Source organism: Crocuta crocuta, unplaced genomic scaffold (genome assembly GCF_008692635.1).
Source record: "Crocuta crocuta isolate KB4526 unplaced genomic scaffold, BGI_CrCroc_1.0 scaffold479, whole genome shotgun sequence".
NCBI classification, from domain to species: domain Eukaryota; kingdom Metazoa; phylum Chordata; class Mammalia; order Carnivora; family Hyaenidae; genus Crocuta; species Crocuta crocuta.
Window position 1 is genome coordinate 3,182,425 of NW_027531875.1, and position 19,599 is coordinate 3,202,023.

At 34.5% G+C, this 19,599-nt stretch overlaps 1 protein-coding gene across 3 annotated transcripts in view; it reads right to left on the bottom strand.

The window, feature by feature from the left end:
• The window catches only part of CSMD3 (CUB and Sushi multiple domains 3), a 1,194,711-nt gene that overhangs the window by 43,910 nt on the left and 1,131,202 nt on the right, over window positions 1-19,599 (bottom strand). For all 3 annotated transcript variants that reach the window (XM_077772930.1, XM_077772929.1, XM_077772928.1), the window contains 3 exons: window positions 18,630-18,812; window positions 12,996-13,172; window positions 386-565 (listed from right to left, as the gene is read on the bottom strand). In XM_077772930.1, coding sequence (XP_077629056.1) covers window positions 386-565; window positions 12,996-13,172; window positions 18,630-18,812 — 540 coding nt within the window. The remainder of the gene's footprint in view (window positions 1-385; window positions 566-12,995; window positions 13,173-18,629; window positions 18,813-19,599) is intronic.

A 19,599-nucleotide genomic window follows, 5' to 3' on the forward strand; every position in this document is an offset into this window, starting at 1 on the left:
TTCCTCCCATCTTTGAATTATATGACCCAAGTGGATCATCAAATAAAATTATAATTTGTTAACTATATATTCTCTTTTAAATGCTCACTCCAATATAAATGATGATGGCAAGTACATATTAGAGCATATGATATTTTTGTTGTTTTGTTTGCACTAAATTTCATTGTCGTTACAATAAGATATAATATCTTTCTCGAGATATCATTTTCAAATCGTATATATTATCTATATGGTTTTGAAATAAAAGCTACAGCAATTTACAGTATCAGAAAAAAGTGAAATAATACAAAACACTTTTTAAGCTTAAATTTACATATTAAAAAGTAAATACGTGGTGGTCATCACTTATAAATACTGAAGAAATTATCAAAAAAAATTATCATACCTCTACAAGTTGGCATTACTCCACTCCATGTGCCATTAGTTGTACAAGTCCTAATTCTGGAACCGTTCAATTCCATTGTATAGCCTGGCTGGCACATGTAAGAAACATTTTGTCCAACCACATAATCATCTCCATATCTCAGTCCGTTGGCTGGTATACCTGGGTCTCCACAACTGATTACTATCAGTATTGGATTAGAAGAGCAGATGGTTAATGTGCCATGCATTTAATGGAGAGAAGTAGTAAGCATATGGCATACTTAATATATAAGTAGGGAATTTAGTTATCATATTCATTTTTAATTACAAAACATAAGCATATTTAAGCCACACACTGACAATTCTTGATTATGATCAGGTATGCTTATTACAGATTCTATGCATGTGGTTCAGAAACTGCCATTTGGACTCTGAAAAGACTAGGTTAATATACTATTATACTGTAAGGAACTCTGATGCAGTTAACCTCTTTTAATCTGCATTAGGTGATCATGTAGAAGCCATCCTGTGGAATCAGGATTTAAAAAAAAATTTTAACGTTTATTCATTTTTGAAAGAGAGAGAGAGAGAGAGAGACAGAGCATGAGCAGGGGAGGGGCCGAGAGGAAGGGAGACACAGAATCCAAAGCAGGCTCCAGGCTCTGAGCTGTCAAAACAGAACCCGATGTAGGGCTTGAACCCATGAACTACAAGATCATGACCTGAGCAGAAGACAGAGAAGCTTAACTGACTGAGCCACCCCGGTGCTACTAGAATTAGGATTTCTAATATAATATTTGAAATCTATGTATTTCCATATATAGCAATTGAAATCTCTAATTTATCAGGCTTGCTGTACTGAGAGCATGTTTTCTGCATACTGTCTGTTGCTCAGCTGGATATTATAAATAATAGTTTTTAATTAAAACAATGCTAGGTGCAAAAAGAATACATCCTATTGAATAAATGAAGGAATGAATAAATGATAAAATGTGAATCTATTACATGCAGGGCTGGTGACTTGATTTGTGGTGATGAAAATGCCATAGCTAGGGACAGAGAAATCAATTTACCATTTTCACCAATTCATTGGCAACTCAAGTGAAAGAATGACCTCCAAGAAATTGCCACTCCACTCTAGAAAGCATTTGCTTTCTGGATTGGGGGTATTGGGGGTGAATGAGAGGCCTGCATCAAGTTCTTACTAAATATGCCTTGCTGTTGCAGCCTAGGAAGGGGTGGCTGCTGTCCTGCTCTGAGCTAAGACTCTAAGAATATACTCAACTCCCAGATGTTTCATGCTTGCATAGGCTCCCATAAAGGGGTGGAAGACAATTGCAGTGTGAGCCTCCCTCTGCTGATGACACTATGGACTGGGTGGGGAGAGAACATCAGTGGCCCCAGGGCAAGGGTGGGAACAAGGAGGTCGGACAAGGCCAGGAGCACCACATGGTGGGAGCAACTGGTGTATAACGCATCCTAGGACAGGGAGGCAGGGATAGAGAGGCAGAGAGGCCAACTGTCTATGAACAGAGGCTCCAAACCTTCAGCACATGCTCCATTGTCCCAGTAGACTTCAGTTACAAAATACAAATTTAAAGTTGAAATTAAGAATTTTAAGGCAGCCATCACAGAGCATTAAACCTCAGCACAAGACCCTCTTGAGCATGAGCTGATGAAGGAGCATGAAGCAAACTGAGGGCAAAGTATAGGCGAACAGCACCTCCCCCCCAACAAGGTGGGATATATGTGATATTCCTCAGACATTCCTGGCTGCACAAGAACAGAGGAAAGGAAAGGGAGCAAACAGTTGACTGATAGAGATCATGGTCATGTAGGAAGGAGTGTCCTTCAGTTTACATATAACTTAAGTAAACTACAACAAAAAGGCAATCTTATTAATAGCCTAATCTCCAGAAACCTATAGACTCCATTTCCTGGAGCCTTAATATCACCCTCATGAAGATGTAAGAAGGGTCAAGTGCTTGCCATGGTGATGTGGGAAACTAAGGCAAATGAAAAGTTAAATTCCCTTACTGCTTGCAGCCCACTGACAAGTCCTCGAAACAGGCAGAGTGACCGCCCTCTAGGATCGCACCTGCCTCGATGATGACACTTTGTTAGGGGCAAAGGGAATCTTAGCTTAACATTATCCTGACATTCCAGGATCCTGCAAGTCTACTTTAACATATAAAAATTCCTTTGGAAACTTCCTTTATCTCAACTCCGCCAAGATATATGCTGGCAATCAGACTCCAAGCTTATATATGTCCCTCTGATACACATCTGAAGGGTCTCATGACTAAAGTTTTATTAAACAGTAATAAATGGTGTTTTCCTAGTAACAACTCAAGGTCCTGGAAACTCTGTTTCAAAAATACCTTAGAAACTTTATCCCTGACCCCCTCCCAACCTGAGGGTATATAATGAGTTACCAGTCACAACCAGGATGCAGCTCTTTCTGCCCATGGGCTCTGACCCTGTGCTTTAGTAAAATCACCTTTTTACACCAAAGATGTCTTTAAGAATTCTTTCTTGGCCATTGGCTCCAGACCCCATGAACCCCCCATCACCCCAAAACCCCATCATGAAGTTCTATCAATTGTATTAGTCCTTAAAGTTTGCTCTGTTTACACATATAATATTATCATTTATAATGCCATCTGAAATCTTTCAGAAAGACTAAGATAACAGAAAAGAGAAATAATTTTAAATATGATATTTAATAATAAGGCATAACAGAGATTATATATAAGTGACAAAAGAATTTGCTGTTTTGTGGTATGTAGTTTAAGCTTGCTTTGGGCAAGGAATTGTCTAAAAGCTTTCTGACAGCTAAAGAAAAAGGAAAATACAAGGTTACACTGTTTCTTTTCTAGAGATAAAAAAAACATATGGGGTTACTTGCCTTTTACTATCCATTTTTTTTTTTTTTGCCCTTTAAATCTTTTTGTTCATAGATAATTTTGTACTTCCAAAGTTTATTTATTTTTGAGAGACAGAGAGACTGAGTGCAAGCAGAGAGGCAGAGAGAGGGAGACAAAAACCGAAGCAGACTCCAGGCTCTGAGCTGTCAGCAGAGTCTAAGTCCCTGGCTCAAACTCCTGAACTGCAAGTTTATGACCTGAACTGAAGTCAGATGTTTAACCACGGAGCCACCCTGGTGCCCAAAATCCTTTTGTTCATAAAAGGTTAAATAATTTCATCAGGTAAATCTGCCCTATATTCTCTCATTTTTACTTTTAATTAATTCTTCAGTGAAGATTCCCTGATCATCTAATTGGTGCCACCAGGATGGGTGATCAGATTAGAGAAGTATTTTGGATGTCTAGGGTCAAAGACTAAAAGTAGATTAAGGCATAGAAGACCTTAATAGCACTTCAATTACATTGTATTTATTAATTTACCACTAAAATTATGAATGTCAAGATTTCTTTCATATTATTCTAATCCGCTAAGCCTAAGAAGTTTTAAGATCATGAATAATGGCATTTAATTAAAGAACAATGTTCACCACACTTCACCTGATAATCCTAGGAGCCCTGGGGACAGTTTGCTGAAATCACACCCAGTGAGTGTTTCTGTCTGATCCTAATAAGAGTTTTGCATATAGGATAATTTTTGTTCTTTTAATAATTGTAGAAGAAACGATTTTTAAAATTATGTAACTAAAAAAAAAATTATGCAACTGAATTGAATAGGAAATCAAATCCCACTTATTTACCAGGAATATCATTTCAAAATTTCAGTTTGTTTCAAAATTTACAACTACATAAAAGTGAGCATAAGCCTTTGATTTATTTTGTTTCCTTTTGCCTTCTGGGTATGTGTATATATACATCTATATGTATATATACATATATATAGTTATATATACATATACATATGTTATATGTATATAACATATAACACATATATATAACTATACATATGTGTGTGATATATATATTTTAACCTACATTCCAATCAAGAAGCGGGCTGTTAAAGAGCATACATATACAGTGTTGTTATTTTCTAGGCAGCACTTTACAGATTGAAATAGAAGTCTGGCAAGAAAAAACAGGTAATCTGTCCCAAAGCACTGAGCTGAGGTACAGCTACTGAAAATGAGGACAGAGGGCTTATTTTACAAAAAGGCATCAAGAAAGAGTTTGTTTATGTGGCAGCCTTATGAATGAAGTGCCTGACAACAAGGGCTTCACAAGGAATTATTGGTAGCTTTCTAGTGAAGCAAAGAGCAAAGAGGCAGTTTCCAATAGCAACAGTCTTTGTAAACAGCACCTGCTCCACAGGTCAATTCATTTGCCACCAGTTTGTTTTCAGCAACAAAAAAGAGGCTTTTGGTCTTTCCAGGCAAAACCTCAGAATAGTGGCTGTGTAGGACTTTACCCTAAAATTCAAGAGACCTCAGTCATGACAATGGAGTGCTGTACTTTCTTCCAAGAAAAATCTTTTCAAAGGTCACCAAATCCCCTCAGCACACAGTGCACAAGTACCCATGCTGTGATGCAGAGGCATAAGGCAAGCTGAGGGCAAAGCCCATGCTGGCAAACACCCCCTCTCAAAGTGTGATATGTGTGACATTCCTCAGACACTCCTGACTGCCCTAAAGCTAAGAGGAGAAAACAAATGGTTACCTGATAGAAATCACAGTCCAGGAGGACATGAGTCTCCATCAGTTTACAAATATCTTAGTAAATGACAACAAAAGGGCAATCTTATCAATAGCCAAATCTCCAGAAACCTAGAGACTCAGTTTCCTGGAGTCCCAATATCACTGTTCCCTCCACAGTGGTGTGGGGAACAAAGGCCAGAAAGGCAAGTAAAATTAAATTTCTTTATAACCTGCAGCCCACTGACAAATACTGAGGCAAATACAGAGTATAACATTTCTCCGGGAACCCCCTACTGTACTAGGGAAAACAACCTCAGCTTAACAATAGCAAAACCCTTGGGATCTTAGGAGTCCTCTTTAGCATATGAAAGTCCTTCTGGAGGCCTCCCTTTTGACTTGACCTGCCCAACTCCGTAGTACATAACCAGTCACTCTTCACAACCGCAGTGCAGCTCTTCCTGACCAAGGGTCCTGTCCCTGTGCTTTAATAAAATCACGTTTTTGCACAGAAGATTTCTCAAGAATTCTTTCTTGACCCTCAGCTCTGGACCCTCACCACTCCAAAACCCCACCACACGTGCGTGCGCTCACACACACACACACACACACACACACCAATAAACTCCATGAAGACAATTATTTTGTCTCTTTTCTACATTGTTCTATTTTCAGGGCCTAGTCTAGTACATAACTTGTTAAAAAAAGATTAAGTAAATATTTGTTTAAAGAGTCAATATGTGAATGATATGTAAGAAATGATTAGCTTAAATTCTCAAAAAATATACAATGTTTTAAAGGTTTGAGTTGTTTTTGTGGGAAGTTTTTTTCTCATTAGCTTCTATCATGTAATTGATGCCCATTTGGCATCATTTATGATAAATCTAAGTAAATGATATCTATGCTAAAAATAAAACAATTGTGGTGATTCTAGTCTATGCCACTTCAAAGCTACTTTCTCTTTTAACTTCCTAAGTGAGAATTATAAATATGCATTTTTAAATAACATAGAATCACATTAATCACGCTTTTATTCCTTTTCATGGATATACATGGAATATAATTTATGTAACCAAACCCTTGATGTTTGTGTTATCTCACTGTTTGCCTATTAGAAACAATGCATCAATGGACATTCTTGCTCAGAAATAATTACAATGTACTGTTCCAGGTTTCAAGCTCAGAAAAAAAAAGTCCATCCTAGCAGATCGAAGTTCCAGAAAGATGGTCATTTCTCTGATAATGCTTCTGATTTTATATAATCTCTCAATTGAAACATTGGTTTCCTTTATGTTTTGTTTTTACATTTTTAATGTTTTTATTTATATTTTGAGAGAGTGAGAGAGACTGAGCATGTGTCGTGGAAGGGCACAGAGAAAGAGAGGGAGACACAGAATCTAAAGCAGCCTCCAGGCTCTGAGCTAGCTATCAGCACAGCCCAATATGGGGCTCGAACCCACAGAATCATATCATGCCTGAGCTGAAGTCGGGAGCTTAACTGACTGAGCCACCCAGGTGCCCCTGGTTTCCTTTTTAGATCTCAGTAGTAGGTTTTCTCAACTTCAAGTTCGACGCTATTGATTCAGTACCAACTAATTTTTGATTGTAGGGGGCTGCTTTATGCTTTAAGAATATTTAGCATTGACTTCTATCTGCTAGATAATTATAGTGCACTTAATTCACCTGCACTGTGACAGCCAAAAATATCTCCAGACACTGCCAAGTATCCCTGGGAAGCAAAATCACCGCCTTTTGGAAACTACTACACTCAGAGATAGCTTTCCCTCCTTGAGGAGATTTAGATGACTTTTTAGTTTCACTTTACCCATGTCTCTGACCTGTTCTCTACAAAAACAAACAAACAAAAAACAACAACAAAAAAGTAAGAAAAGAAAGAAAATTCTTCAAGAATTCTCAGTTTGGTAACAAAATCCAGTAAGGACCATTTCTGCCCTGGTTATTTGGAACAAAAGCCTGACATTCATTTATCTCTGGATCTGAATGAGTATGCTGCCCTTGGCCCAAATAACAAGACCTGCCAGATACAGGTCATTAATCATTTTGGAAGGAGTCCTAGTGGGTTAAAAAAAATTCCAAGGAACAAATCACTTTATTTCTTCTTAGCACTGAAAGCCAGTCCTTACTTCAAGCCCTGTCCTGGGGCAGATTGTATCTTCTTCCTAAATACTATGTGCACTATGTGCTTGAGGTAAAGAGGTGGTTCTGCCTGACAAGACACCAAAAGGTAAGGATCTTGTACCATATTTTTAAATGAGTATTTGCTTGTGCTTAGTTTTTAGCTCCCTTTTTTTTTAGAGTGTATTTATTTTAAGAGAAAGAGAGAGGGAGAGAGAGGGAGAGGGAGAGAGAGAGAGAGAGAGAGAGAGAGAGTCAGCAAGTGAGGGGCAGAGAGAAAAGAGAGAGTCCCAAGCAGGCTCTACACTGTTAGCTCAGAGCCTGGTGTGGGGCTTGAACTCACGATCCATAAGATCATGACCTGAATCAAAATCAAGAGTTGGATGCCTAACCGACTGAGCCACCCTGTCACTCATTGTTTAGCTCTTTTTTTTTTCTCATTTTAAACATTACAGAAAGGAACTTCACCAAATTTTATAATCAGAGTACTTTTGTGAGCTTCTTAGTATTGTGGCAAATATCTTTTCCTTCCAGCTTGGTTTAGTTTCATGGATGTTTCTTAACATAATTCCTCTGCCAAAGTGTGCATGATATTTAGATGTAGGACCTTGATCTCATGATATATTCTTTTACCTACCCAAGACAAAAATAGTTATTTGAGGGAAGCTTCACACTCCAGAACTGATAGTGGGTTCTGGATAAGCACCTGCCTAGAGAAGACAGAAGAGTTCTTTTTGTGAGGCATGACTTTAGAGAAAGATTGATTAAATATGCAATTTCTCAATTCATTTGCAATCTTGAGCAGGCTGAATATTAGCAGGTATTAACAGAATTTTTGTAAGGAAATTTTACTTTTTTACTACATTTCTACTCTGGCTAGATATGAAAGAGGAAGGGTGGGGGCATTACCATTATTATTAAATTACATTTATTCCAAAAGTGTTTCCAAAAATCATTAAAATGAACACGGCAAATCTACCCACAAGACTGGACTGTGGTTCTTTTAAGGACAGAAAAGCAGTGTGTGTGTGTGTGTGTGTGTGTGTGTGTGTGTGTGTTTCTACTAGCCAATCAAGCAAATAAAAGGTACATATGCAAATCACCATGGTGGAAAATTCTCAAAGGGTGAAAGTGCTTGGAATATCAATGATTCTTCGCTGACCTATGAAATATTAGAGCCCACAGACCTTACTTATTGGACTTTTTATTCTCAGTTCCTGGGAAAGTACCAAAAGATAGTAGACTTTGTGTAGATGATTTTTTTATTAACTGAACATATAAGTAGTACAATTACCATATATAGTCACAGTTCTGCATTTTTTAGATAAAATATATCATGCTGTAAGTTAAAAAATAAAATTTTATTTTAAAAATTAGATCACTACTCTGATTTTTACTATGTAGGATGAACTAGTTTCCTAATGATAAGAGGAAGAAAACCACTTTGATCAAAATTTTATTTTAAAAAAGGTAGAAAAAATCCAAATAGAATTGAATTTTTTTCACTTTACTTTCACCACATCTATATTTTAAGGGCTTTATTAATTTCTTCAAGGGTCTCTATTAATTCTTTTATGCTCAAATCATCCTATATTGAAACATTTATCATATCATGTCTCATTGATTTTATCTCTTTCAGCTGATATTGTTCCAATTCTAGCAGATCCATTTTGTCAATGATTATGTATGTGATTCAACAGTAGCCTGATTCATTTCCTTTGACTCAACACATCAAAATATTTCATCTCTTGCAAGATTTGCAGATTTATTACTAACATATATTTGTATTAATGTTTGGACATTCATCTTGAAACAAACAAAAATTATTGACAAGATATATAGAGGAAATTGTGATTTTAAGCAGAAAGTATTATTGAAAAAAATTAATCTTACAAGTAGCCAAATCATTAAGAAATAATATAACCCTGTAGAACTCAAATTGGTAAGTGCAGGGAAATTGAAAAAAAAAAAAAGAGAGGAATAGGCCATAAATTAATGAAACAAATCCATATGCATTCTGAGTAATGTCTTTTACTTATATCATGCAAATATACTTGATTATTCTAGTGAAGGTAGAAAATAAAGTGAGAAAACAAAAAGGAGGAAAGGTGCAAAAGGAAAGAATGAAGTGAACCTGAGAAAATTGCTTCTTGAGTCAAATAAATATGGGTTTAAATCTTACATCCTGTATATGCTAGCTGTGTTCCCATGAGGAATACAGTTGTGTTTTCCCTGTAAGATACCATTTCTTCAAATGTGAAATAGAAAGGATAATAGTGTATATTTCATAGATTTGTTATTAGAAATAGGGAGAGGGTTTGTATAAAGCACTCAGCATAAATCCTAACCACTGGCAAACACTCAATAACAGATATTATTCTATATGAGTAAAAATAATAACCATTTGGGGGGAAAAAAGGAAAGTTTTGTTTTGTTTAGGTGAATTTGCCAAGAACTATTGCCAAGGCTATGGTTTGGAAATTTAATTCAGGCACTTTAAATTTTCCTCATATGTAACATAATTCATTTCAAATTTATATTTAAGTCCTTGTATATAGATGCTAAAAAATGATGTCTACAAAAGGCAATTATATTAAGTCAAAATTTATTAAAATACTTATTATTTGAATTTAACCTTTCTGGTTAAATTTGATTTGATTTAATGTAATATATATATATAATGTAATATATATAATGTAATAATATATATAACATAATTGAATTTAATGGAAAATTCCATCCATGTATGTGGCAGAAATAACTGGCAGTAAACTCTGACAGTAAACAATAAGTCAGTTAAATGATATGGTGCCTCGGTTTCCTGATCTACATGTGCAAGTCTGTGACATAATCTCTTCCAGATGCAAAATTACATGGTTTTATCAGTAATATGTTTAAATTAACTTCCACTGTAAATTAATGAGAGGAAATCTGAGACAGTCACTCTAATTCAGTTTTATTACCACATGTAAGTTATTATCACTATGTTAGATTCTTTAATTATAGAAGCTTAGCCTATTTTAATTACCATTCAAACCTCTCTCTGTTCTCCTTTTTAAGGGATATTTTTCTTTTTGATTTTGTTTGGAGTGCTACTGGGATATTGGCACTTTTGTGCCTATAAAGTAAGTCAACTGTTACAAATTCTGTTTTTAATTTAATAGTGATTCATCATTTAAAAACTAGTGCTTAAAATACCTTATTTAACACAATATTTTTCCTTGAAGAACTGACATAAGGAAAGAAACTTTCTTCATATTTTTGATATGCTATTTGTAACTAATCTGTATTGAATTAGTTGATTTTTAATTTGATTTAAAAATTTAAGTAAAATGAAAATGATCCAATTAAATGCAATTTTGAGTCTCAAAAATTGGGATACGTATATTTATCTTTACTAAACTTGGTAAACAACTTAAATAAGAGACTTAGATATTTACCAATGATGAAATTAAATTGTTATTTGTTGTGGGGAAAACAAAGATGTATTAGTCAACAGATTTTCTTTACTCTGAATATACTCATTATTTCATCTTTTTGATAACTGTATATTAAACACATACTATCTTCTAGAAACTTCATGCCATGTTATCTACAAAATTATAAGTCCTTTCTGCAAACATTTTAAAATGGAGTGAAATGATAAGTTGTGTATACTAATAGGTAAAATGCAAATGAAATAATCCAGTTAGTCAACAACTAATTACTTAGTCATTCATATACAAGGTTCTGTGCTCCACACTAGAAAGTCACTGAGATAAACAGACCTGGTTACTACTGCCTATAAAGTTTACAGTTTAGCATTATAGGTAATTTCCATTAGAAAAAGAAAAAGCACTTATACACCATGGAGAGATCACTTCTAGCTAAAAGGGATATGAGGAAGTGTCTTGAGAAGGCTTTGCCAAATGGGTCATTTGAACTGATATTTAAAAGATACCAGGAGAGGGGCGCCTGGGTGGCTTAGTCGGTTAAACGTCCGACTTTCGCTTAGGTCATGATCTCGCGGTTCGTGGGTTCGAGCCCCGCGTCGGGCTCTGTGCTGACTGCCAGCTCAGAGCCTGGAGCCTGTTTCAGAGTCTGTGTCTCCCTCTCTCTCTGACCCTCCCCTGCTCACGCTGTCTCTCTCTCTCTCTCCTAGAAATAAATAAAAAATATTTAAAAATAAATAAATAAAAGATAACAGGAGGGGTGCCTGGGTGGCTCAGTCGTTAACTGTCTGACTTTGGCTCAGGTCATGATCTCACAGTGCATGGGTTTGAGCCCCGCATCGGGCTCTGTGCTGGCAGCTAGCTCAGAGTCTGGAGTCTGTTTTGGAATCTGTGTCTCCCTCTCTCTCTGACCCTCCTCTGCTCATGCTGTCTCTCTCTCTCAGAAATAAGTAAAAAAACATTAAAAAAATAAAAAATACCAGGATATAGTTCTAAAGACTCAAATGGGGTAATATAGTATGGAAATAGTAAATCATATTTATTATCTGTTAGGTTTTTTGGGATCACCAAAAAATGAGACATTTTTAAAGTAAGTAGAAGGATTTCTTTCCTTCAAAGTGGAGAAATCAGGGAGAATTTATTTTTATTCTGCATTTTTAACAACCAGGGGTTGGGGTGGGAGGAGTCACAAGGAAGAAAAATCCGGTTTCCTCAGGCAGCAGAGCACAGAAGCATCGTGATCCTTGAGTCCTAAGAGTGGCTCATGTCACTGCCTGAAGAGAACTCAGGCCTTGGCATAGAGAGAGGGACCCCATGCAACACCCTCTGTTGAAGAGATGGTTTTGAGAGTCAGGAGAGAACAAATGGATAGAGCTTGTGAGACGGAGAACCAGACAGGTCATGCCCAGAAAGAGATGTAGGAAGAGAACTCGCTGAGTATTCAGCAAAATATTGATCAGTCTGTGACCATCTGCCCAAGGTCGGGTAAAGAATTACCCAAAAGATTATATGTAACAATGTCTGGGGCTGACATAGGGCCAGGAATAATTACTTTTTACTGACTCGAATGAACAACCTGAAAATATTTTTGCTATTATAGATGTGGAAATATGTTCTATTCAGTGGTCATTTCATTTGTCTCCTAGCCATAGTCTGCCTTCACCATTGAAGAGACACTATTCGCACAAGGTACCTCAACAGCCCTGTCATTGCACAAACAATCTTTGTAGACAAGATAGTAACTACAAGCAGTTTTCTCCAGAATCATGTGTCATGAGAGATAGGTCATGACATGGCTTTATTCGCATCCTCCTATGGGGTGATTCAGTTGAGCCAGTCATTCAGGAAATGCAAATACTCACAGAAAACCTAATTTTTTAAAAGGAAGGTAATGGATCATTGGCTCACACACAGTGTAAAGCCTGTCTTCTCAGTTAAATTTCTGGGAATTATTAGGTCAGCTAAGGGTTGCTCCACTGTGGACATTTGTCAAGAGCAACTACTGACCTTTACAAGATTACATTTGCAAAAAACCCAATGCCTTTCTGAGTCCTGGAAACATGTTCCTCATTAAGAAATTTTAAAACCAAGTCAGTTATTGATGTGCTTTAGACTGCAAAATAAAATTGCTTTCTTTGTATATTTAATCTCAATTATAGCTGATAATTCATCACTATCTTTAAATAACTGTTAAATTATAATTAACAGCACTGATTTTCTGCTATTCCTCTTTCCTCCGCCAATGTAGTAACTTGGGAAGCCAGCCGGTACTTAAAGTCACTAGTGTACATTCTAACTATAACACTACTACCCTCTTTTACTCTGGAAGACAAATACCAATATTCATAACCTTGCATGGTTTGGTTAAATACAAAACACACACATGCACATTTATATCCTCAAATTTTTTTCACGTAACTAGTAATGGCTTAAAATAATGAGAAGAAACTTACTTGTACAGTTAGGCAAACTTCCAGACCATGTTCCATTGGCTGTGCACTGTCTAACTGAAGGTCCAGAAAGGATGTATCCCTCCATACAAGAATAAATAACTGAACTGGAAAATGTTGTGCCGTCAATCCGAAAAACTTTTCCATTGGCTGTCGTTCCTGGGTTGCCACACTGCACAGCTATGAAACAAAATGGGTTAGGAGTACCTATAAAAATGTTGTTAGAATTCCTCTCACAAAAAGGTAATGACTAAATGATTCTTTCAAATTATCCAAGGGAGCTACAAAACCTTCTAAAATACGCATTGGATCGTCTTTTATAAATAGTTGAAATTCAAGATGAATTTATATTGATTCTACTAGTTTAACTACTGGGATGCAAATCATGGCTACTTTTTGTAGAGTTTTGTTAGTGCCTTTGATAGAAACATTGCACAATAAAGTAGTTGAGAGTACTGCCTTTGGGCACTACAAAATCTTTCAAAGAAGGATTATAGGAGTTGGCCTACATGTGTAGTAACATGGATGGACCTTGAGGGTATTATGCTGAGCAAAATAAGTCAGGCAGAGAAGGACAAATATCATATGTTTGCACGTATATGAGGATTAGGAGAGAAGGGGAACAAGGGAGAGAAGAAGGGGGGAAATGGTGGGGGAAAGGGAGAGCGGCAAACCATAAGAGACTCTTGAATGCTGACAAAAACTGAGGACTGATGGATGTGGGGGGGAGATGGGCATGGAGGAGGGTACTTGTGTGGATGAGCACTGGGTGTTATGTGGACACTAATTTGACAATAAACTATTTGTGAAAAAATAAAAGTAAAAAAAAATAAAGCCATTCAAAAAAAAAAAAAGGGTTGGCCTAAAAAGCAACTCATGTAAAATTGGAACAGATGTAACAACAAGATGCAACAGAGATTTATTATAATTGTACTAAGAGGATAGATATGAAATGAACAATTTAAGAATTAAAAGCATCCGTGTATATTTTTATTTAGGTAAGTATATAATTGATTTGCATTAGGACTTTATTATCTCTATTTCTGGGCTAACGTGTAGAAAAAATAAATTGAATAAAAACAAAATAAATTCTATGAATATTTTGCATTAAGTTTGCAACATATCCTAAGCAAGAATTACAAACACAAATACTTTATATGATTAAATAATCTGTATTATGTTTAACTATTTGTCATTAATGCCATAAGTGAATTTTTAAAATCTCTTAAAAACAAGCCTATGCTGAATGTCATACTAAATTTTTCTGTAATGTAAGAACATACTTTAGTACTTTATAGTTTAAGGTTATCTTTATGAATATGAAATTTAATTAAAGTTTCAGAAGTACCATGTAAATCACCTGCTGCATCTTAAATATTTAATTTTGCCATTCCTTTGTAATAGTACTGTATGTTTGGGTGTATGTGTATGTAGACAGGAAACTTACACATACATAATACAACAATATGAAACTCCAAATAGTATTTCAGCAGAACATATGATACAGTAAATCTTTTTATGTGCTGTCAAGAGTAATTATCTTCTTCTATATTTATTAGTACCTGTCTAAAATAATAATCTGGTCATACTTATTTGTTATGTATCATGCCTCATAGTCTTGACACAACACAAGAAAGATTTGCAAAAACATTATCCTTGTTTCAAGATGTCAAGTAATTTGCATTTTGTAATAAGGACCCAGGTTCAGTCAGTCTTTTGTACAATAAAAATCAAGAACTTTTCTGGTCAGGGTGGTTTCCAGGTACAGACAAATCACACTATTACTCTTGTTCTCTGGTCTCTAATTCCTCCCCTCAGTACACACATTTTTCTTACCCAGAATGTTATCTGAATTAAACAAGTAAAATTAACTTAACGTTAAAGGAGGTAAGTGAAAAATCTATCATGAATGAAAAAGCTGAAATCTTTTTGGACACAGCAAAGGAAGCAATAACATCTTTGCCTCTGTAATACTGACATTTGGGGGAAGTTGGGGTGAAAATAGCTCCATTTATGTTTAGTACTAGCTGACAAAGCCATTTCTCCTAGAGTCATTTCTCAGCTGTCAATTGACCTAATCTAATATAAATGATGGTTAACATTCATTGAGCATTTACTATGTGACAGCCACAACTTTTTAAATATTATTTAATCTCACAAAAATTCTGACTCAAAATTAACATCATTACCATTTCTTGGTAGGAAAATGAGGCACAGAGAGAGTAAGTAATTTGCTCAAGGTCTGATAGCTAGTTAATGGCAGATTTTCAACTAGCCCAAGTTCATAAGGATGATTCTGATAGTATAACATTGGAGTATTGTTTTATTCAGACTAGTAAATGAAAGGTGAAACATGATGTATTTTTCCCAGTTGATTATTTGTGTGTGTCAGATACATTTAATGAATCATATTTTATATTTACTCTTATTTGTTACTAAAGGTAATTTTTAAAATTACTGTACCTTTTTTTTTTTACTTTTTATCAAGGTGATAAATAGCTATTTATAAAAGGTCAAAAAATAAATGAAAGTATAAAGAAGAAATTAAAGGTAATGTATAAATCCACCAAGAGATAGCACTTGATAAATTACTTATATATACTTATATTAATATGTATATACAAATACATATAAATGAATATATATTCATCATGATGTTTATTTTAGGCACTGTGCTAAGCACAGAGTATACAGGAGTAAAATACTACCATTTTAAAAGATAGAAATACTTTATTTTATAATCTTATTTTTCTTACTTAACATTCTAATTAGGGCATCCTTCCTTCATAAAGTTTAGTAACTAGACAGTTTTATATGATATGTATATTCATAACTTACCTAACCAATCTATTGATAAACATGAAATTAATTTAGTTTAATTTCTTTATCATATAATATAGTTTAATGCAGTCTAGCTTATATATACAACTGTGTACACTGGTCCCATTTTTAAAATTTTTATTTGAGTTCCCGTTAATTAACATGCAATGTAATATGAGTTTCTGGTGTATAATTTAGTGGTTCAACACTTTCATCCAACACCCAGTGCTCATTACCACAAGTGCCCTCCTTATTCCATCCCCTCATCCGCCTCCCCTCTGGTAACCATCAGTTTGTTTTCTATTGTTAAGAGTCTGTTTCTTGATTTTCTGCTCTCTTTTTTACCACCTATTATCCTTTGTTTTGTTTCTTAAATTCCACATATAAGTGAAACCATATGGTATTTTTAAGATAAATGACTGGAAGTAGAATTTCTCAATAATTTTTATTTTTGAAAAATATTTTTACTTTTTTGAAGTATATATAGAGTTACTCAAGATGTATAACAATGCACTTGTATCAATGGTTTAAAAAGTATTTGCTTATCACACATTCTCTGCAACATCACACACCATTATTTTTAAAATCTTTGTCAGTTTATCAAAATGCTATATTCTTTAAGTTTGTATTTTTCTATTTATTAAGTTATTTTAATACATTTGATATTTTTATTTTCCCATGTATTTTATTCATCGCATTAATACATCTATGAAAGCTTTTATATTTTACTGTTACTAAAGTAATTAATATTACAAAACATTTGGAATAAAGAGAATAAAAATACTATGAATTTCACCACTATGTTCTATTATCATTTTTGTTTACTGTCTTTTATACTTTGTCTTAAATAAATATCATTTCCCAGGCCTTTACTAGAGTGCCTAATTCTGAATCTTAATTTTTAACAAAGTTTTACAAGAAACTTACATTAGAAATTTATATTTTATCATGGCCTTTATTCTAATATATTGTTGATGATATACTGTTACATCATGTCAATATATAACTGCTTATATAATATTTTTCTTACTGCTGTCTAATTCTTTTCAGTTATTGCTGGTCATAATCAATTAGAAATATAAAATTGCATCATTACAATTGTGTGTTTTCTTTAATATTTTTATTTTCTTAGGAAAAAAATCCTCAAAAGTGAAGTTAATAAGTCAAAGCTATAGAGAGTCTATGAACAAATATGTATTTTTGTTAAATTACCCTAAAATATTATAACAAAAAATAACCTCTAGAAATGTTTTAAAGTTCTAGTTTTGCTGCATGTACACTAGAATTTCATTTTTAAACAAGTGAAATTAATGCTTTGATAATCAATTATAACTTTCTGATAAGTAGTTACATAGAATTTTTTTCTATAGGTTGCAATATTGTTTTTGGCTCCTCTGTTTTCTGTTCATTCCCTCTGTCTAGTCATCTACTAGAATCTATTTTTCTAAATGATTTATATGAACTACATCTATTTGCTATAACTCCTAGTTCATTTTTATCCATAATGTACATACTAACAAAACAAAGTCAGCATGACACATTTCATCTAAAAACTGTTTTGTAGTTCAGCTGAACAAAGGGATGACTTAGATATCACCCATGTAATGTGCAATATAATTACAGAGAATTTTCCTTTGGAAAATAAGTTTGAGAAATCTGTAGAGAGCTTAGTCTTACTTAATTGTCTTTTGCTCAGCAACATGTTTCTCAACTTGTTTCCCTTATAATAGCAACTGAGCTGCAAGTCTCTTAATTAAGATTAAATTTGGTAACGTGAAAAAAAAGATAACTATCCTTCCTCCTAGAATATGGACATTAATTTTAAATATCATAAAAGGATTCTGAAATATACTCACTCAGGAGACTGTCAAGAAGGTTCTATTGGGAATTATTTTCTATTTATAAAACCTGTTACATTTGGTATAAGTCAAGTACATTTCATAAATATCTTTACAAGTTTAGCTTTTTCACTAAAGTCATCTCAAAAAGAACAGTTTAAATTATATGGATAATTTTTCAGCAATACTTCATTTTCTAGCCAATCTGTAAAGATTTAATTATGTTAACTCTGAGTCAGTCAGAATGATTAACAATTTTATTTAAACATCAAAATTTTTAAGGATTCTAGCTACCACCAATTGTACTCTATCCATAAAAATCTCATTTAGGTGTCTTCCTATATTATTCCATTTCTACAAAACTGAAACTAAAACACATCTTGAGTTAATGTCAAGAACAATCTATTTTTTCCCTGATAGTATCCATTATATAAAGCATTATGATAAAGCGGTAAAAATACATGCTTTTAAGAAATATTTTTTAATTTTTCCAATTGAGATGTTTGTGGTGATGTAAACAATATTTGTGCATAAATAGCCCATGAGAGATTTTTTTTTTATAATTATTATCTATCATAGTTCTCCAATAGGATGAGGTCAGCAAAACTGTAATACTAGTGCCTTTATTCCATGGTTGGGACAGGATGAATGGCTAGGAGCGATTGTACCTGTAGTATAGTGACCAACTGAATTTAGGTACACATTAAATTCAAACCCTGTCTTTTTTAAAAAACATTTTTTTAAATGTCTGTTTATTATTGAGACAGAGAGAAACACAGCATGAGTGGGGGAGGGGCAGAAAGAGAGGGAGATACAGAATCTGAAGCAGGCTCTAGGCTCTGAGCTGTCAGCATAGAGCCTGACGTGGGGCTCGAACCTACGAACTGTGAGCTGCAGTCGGCTGCTCAACCGGCTGAGGCACCCAGGTGCCCCCATAAATTCCAACCCTTTCAATATATTTAGTTTCTGTTTAGATTACCTTTGCATTCTGGTTGCCTTCCAGTCCAACTGCCATTGGCTAAACATGTTCTTTCTTCTGAGCCATGAAGGATATAACCAATATCACAAGCAAAGCGTACAGAGCTTTTGGTTCTGAAATCACTGTCCTGTCTTGAACCATGACCAGGAGTACCTGGATCCCCACAGGTACCAGTAGCATCACCTGAAATTCAGGACACTTCAAATTAATCCATCTCATTAAACATTTACTATGTTCATGATTTAGTCCAACATGCCTGTAGGCTTTTGTTTTGTGCATGCTGTGTTTTTTAAAAAAATTTATTTATTCATTTTTAAGTAGGTTAGATGCCCAGAGTGGAGCTCAACTCAGTCCTGAACTCATGAGTCCAGTCATAGAAAAAAACCTAAAGGTAAAAGAAAATTATGTAGAGCATAACGTTCTTTGCTATATCAGGGATATTTGGGCCTAATAAACTGGCTAAGGACATTTTCTCAGTATCTCAAAAACTGGCTAATAACCAAATTAATAGAATATTTATCATTGATAGTTCTATGAGCTCAAATGACAAGGGATTTAAACAACTAAAATTAAAAACTGGATTTGATAATTTACATATTTCCTTCTCTGTGTTTTCTAATAGCTGAAAATCTTTTTTTCTTAAATTAGAACTGAAATGTGCTGGAAAATATAAATGTTACAATACAGTATTTCCTGTAGCCTAAAAGCTCACCCCCTAATTTTCTCTACCAAGAGCCACTGACCACAGATAAATGAATTGTATCATTTCCAATATGAAAATATAAAAATACATTGTAAACAAAGATTAGAAATTCTGACTTAAGCTCCTTTTTAAAAACATGTTTATTTATTTATTTATTTTGAGAGAGAGAGAGAGAGAGAAATAGAGAGAGAATAAATGACGAAGGAGAAGAGACAGAGGGAGAGGGAGAGAATCCCAAACAGGCTCCGTGCTGTCAGCACAGAACCG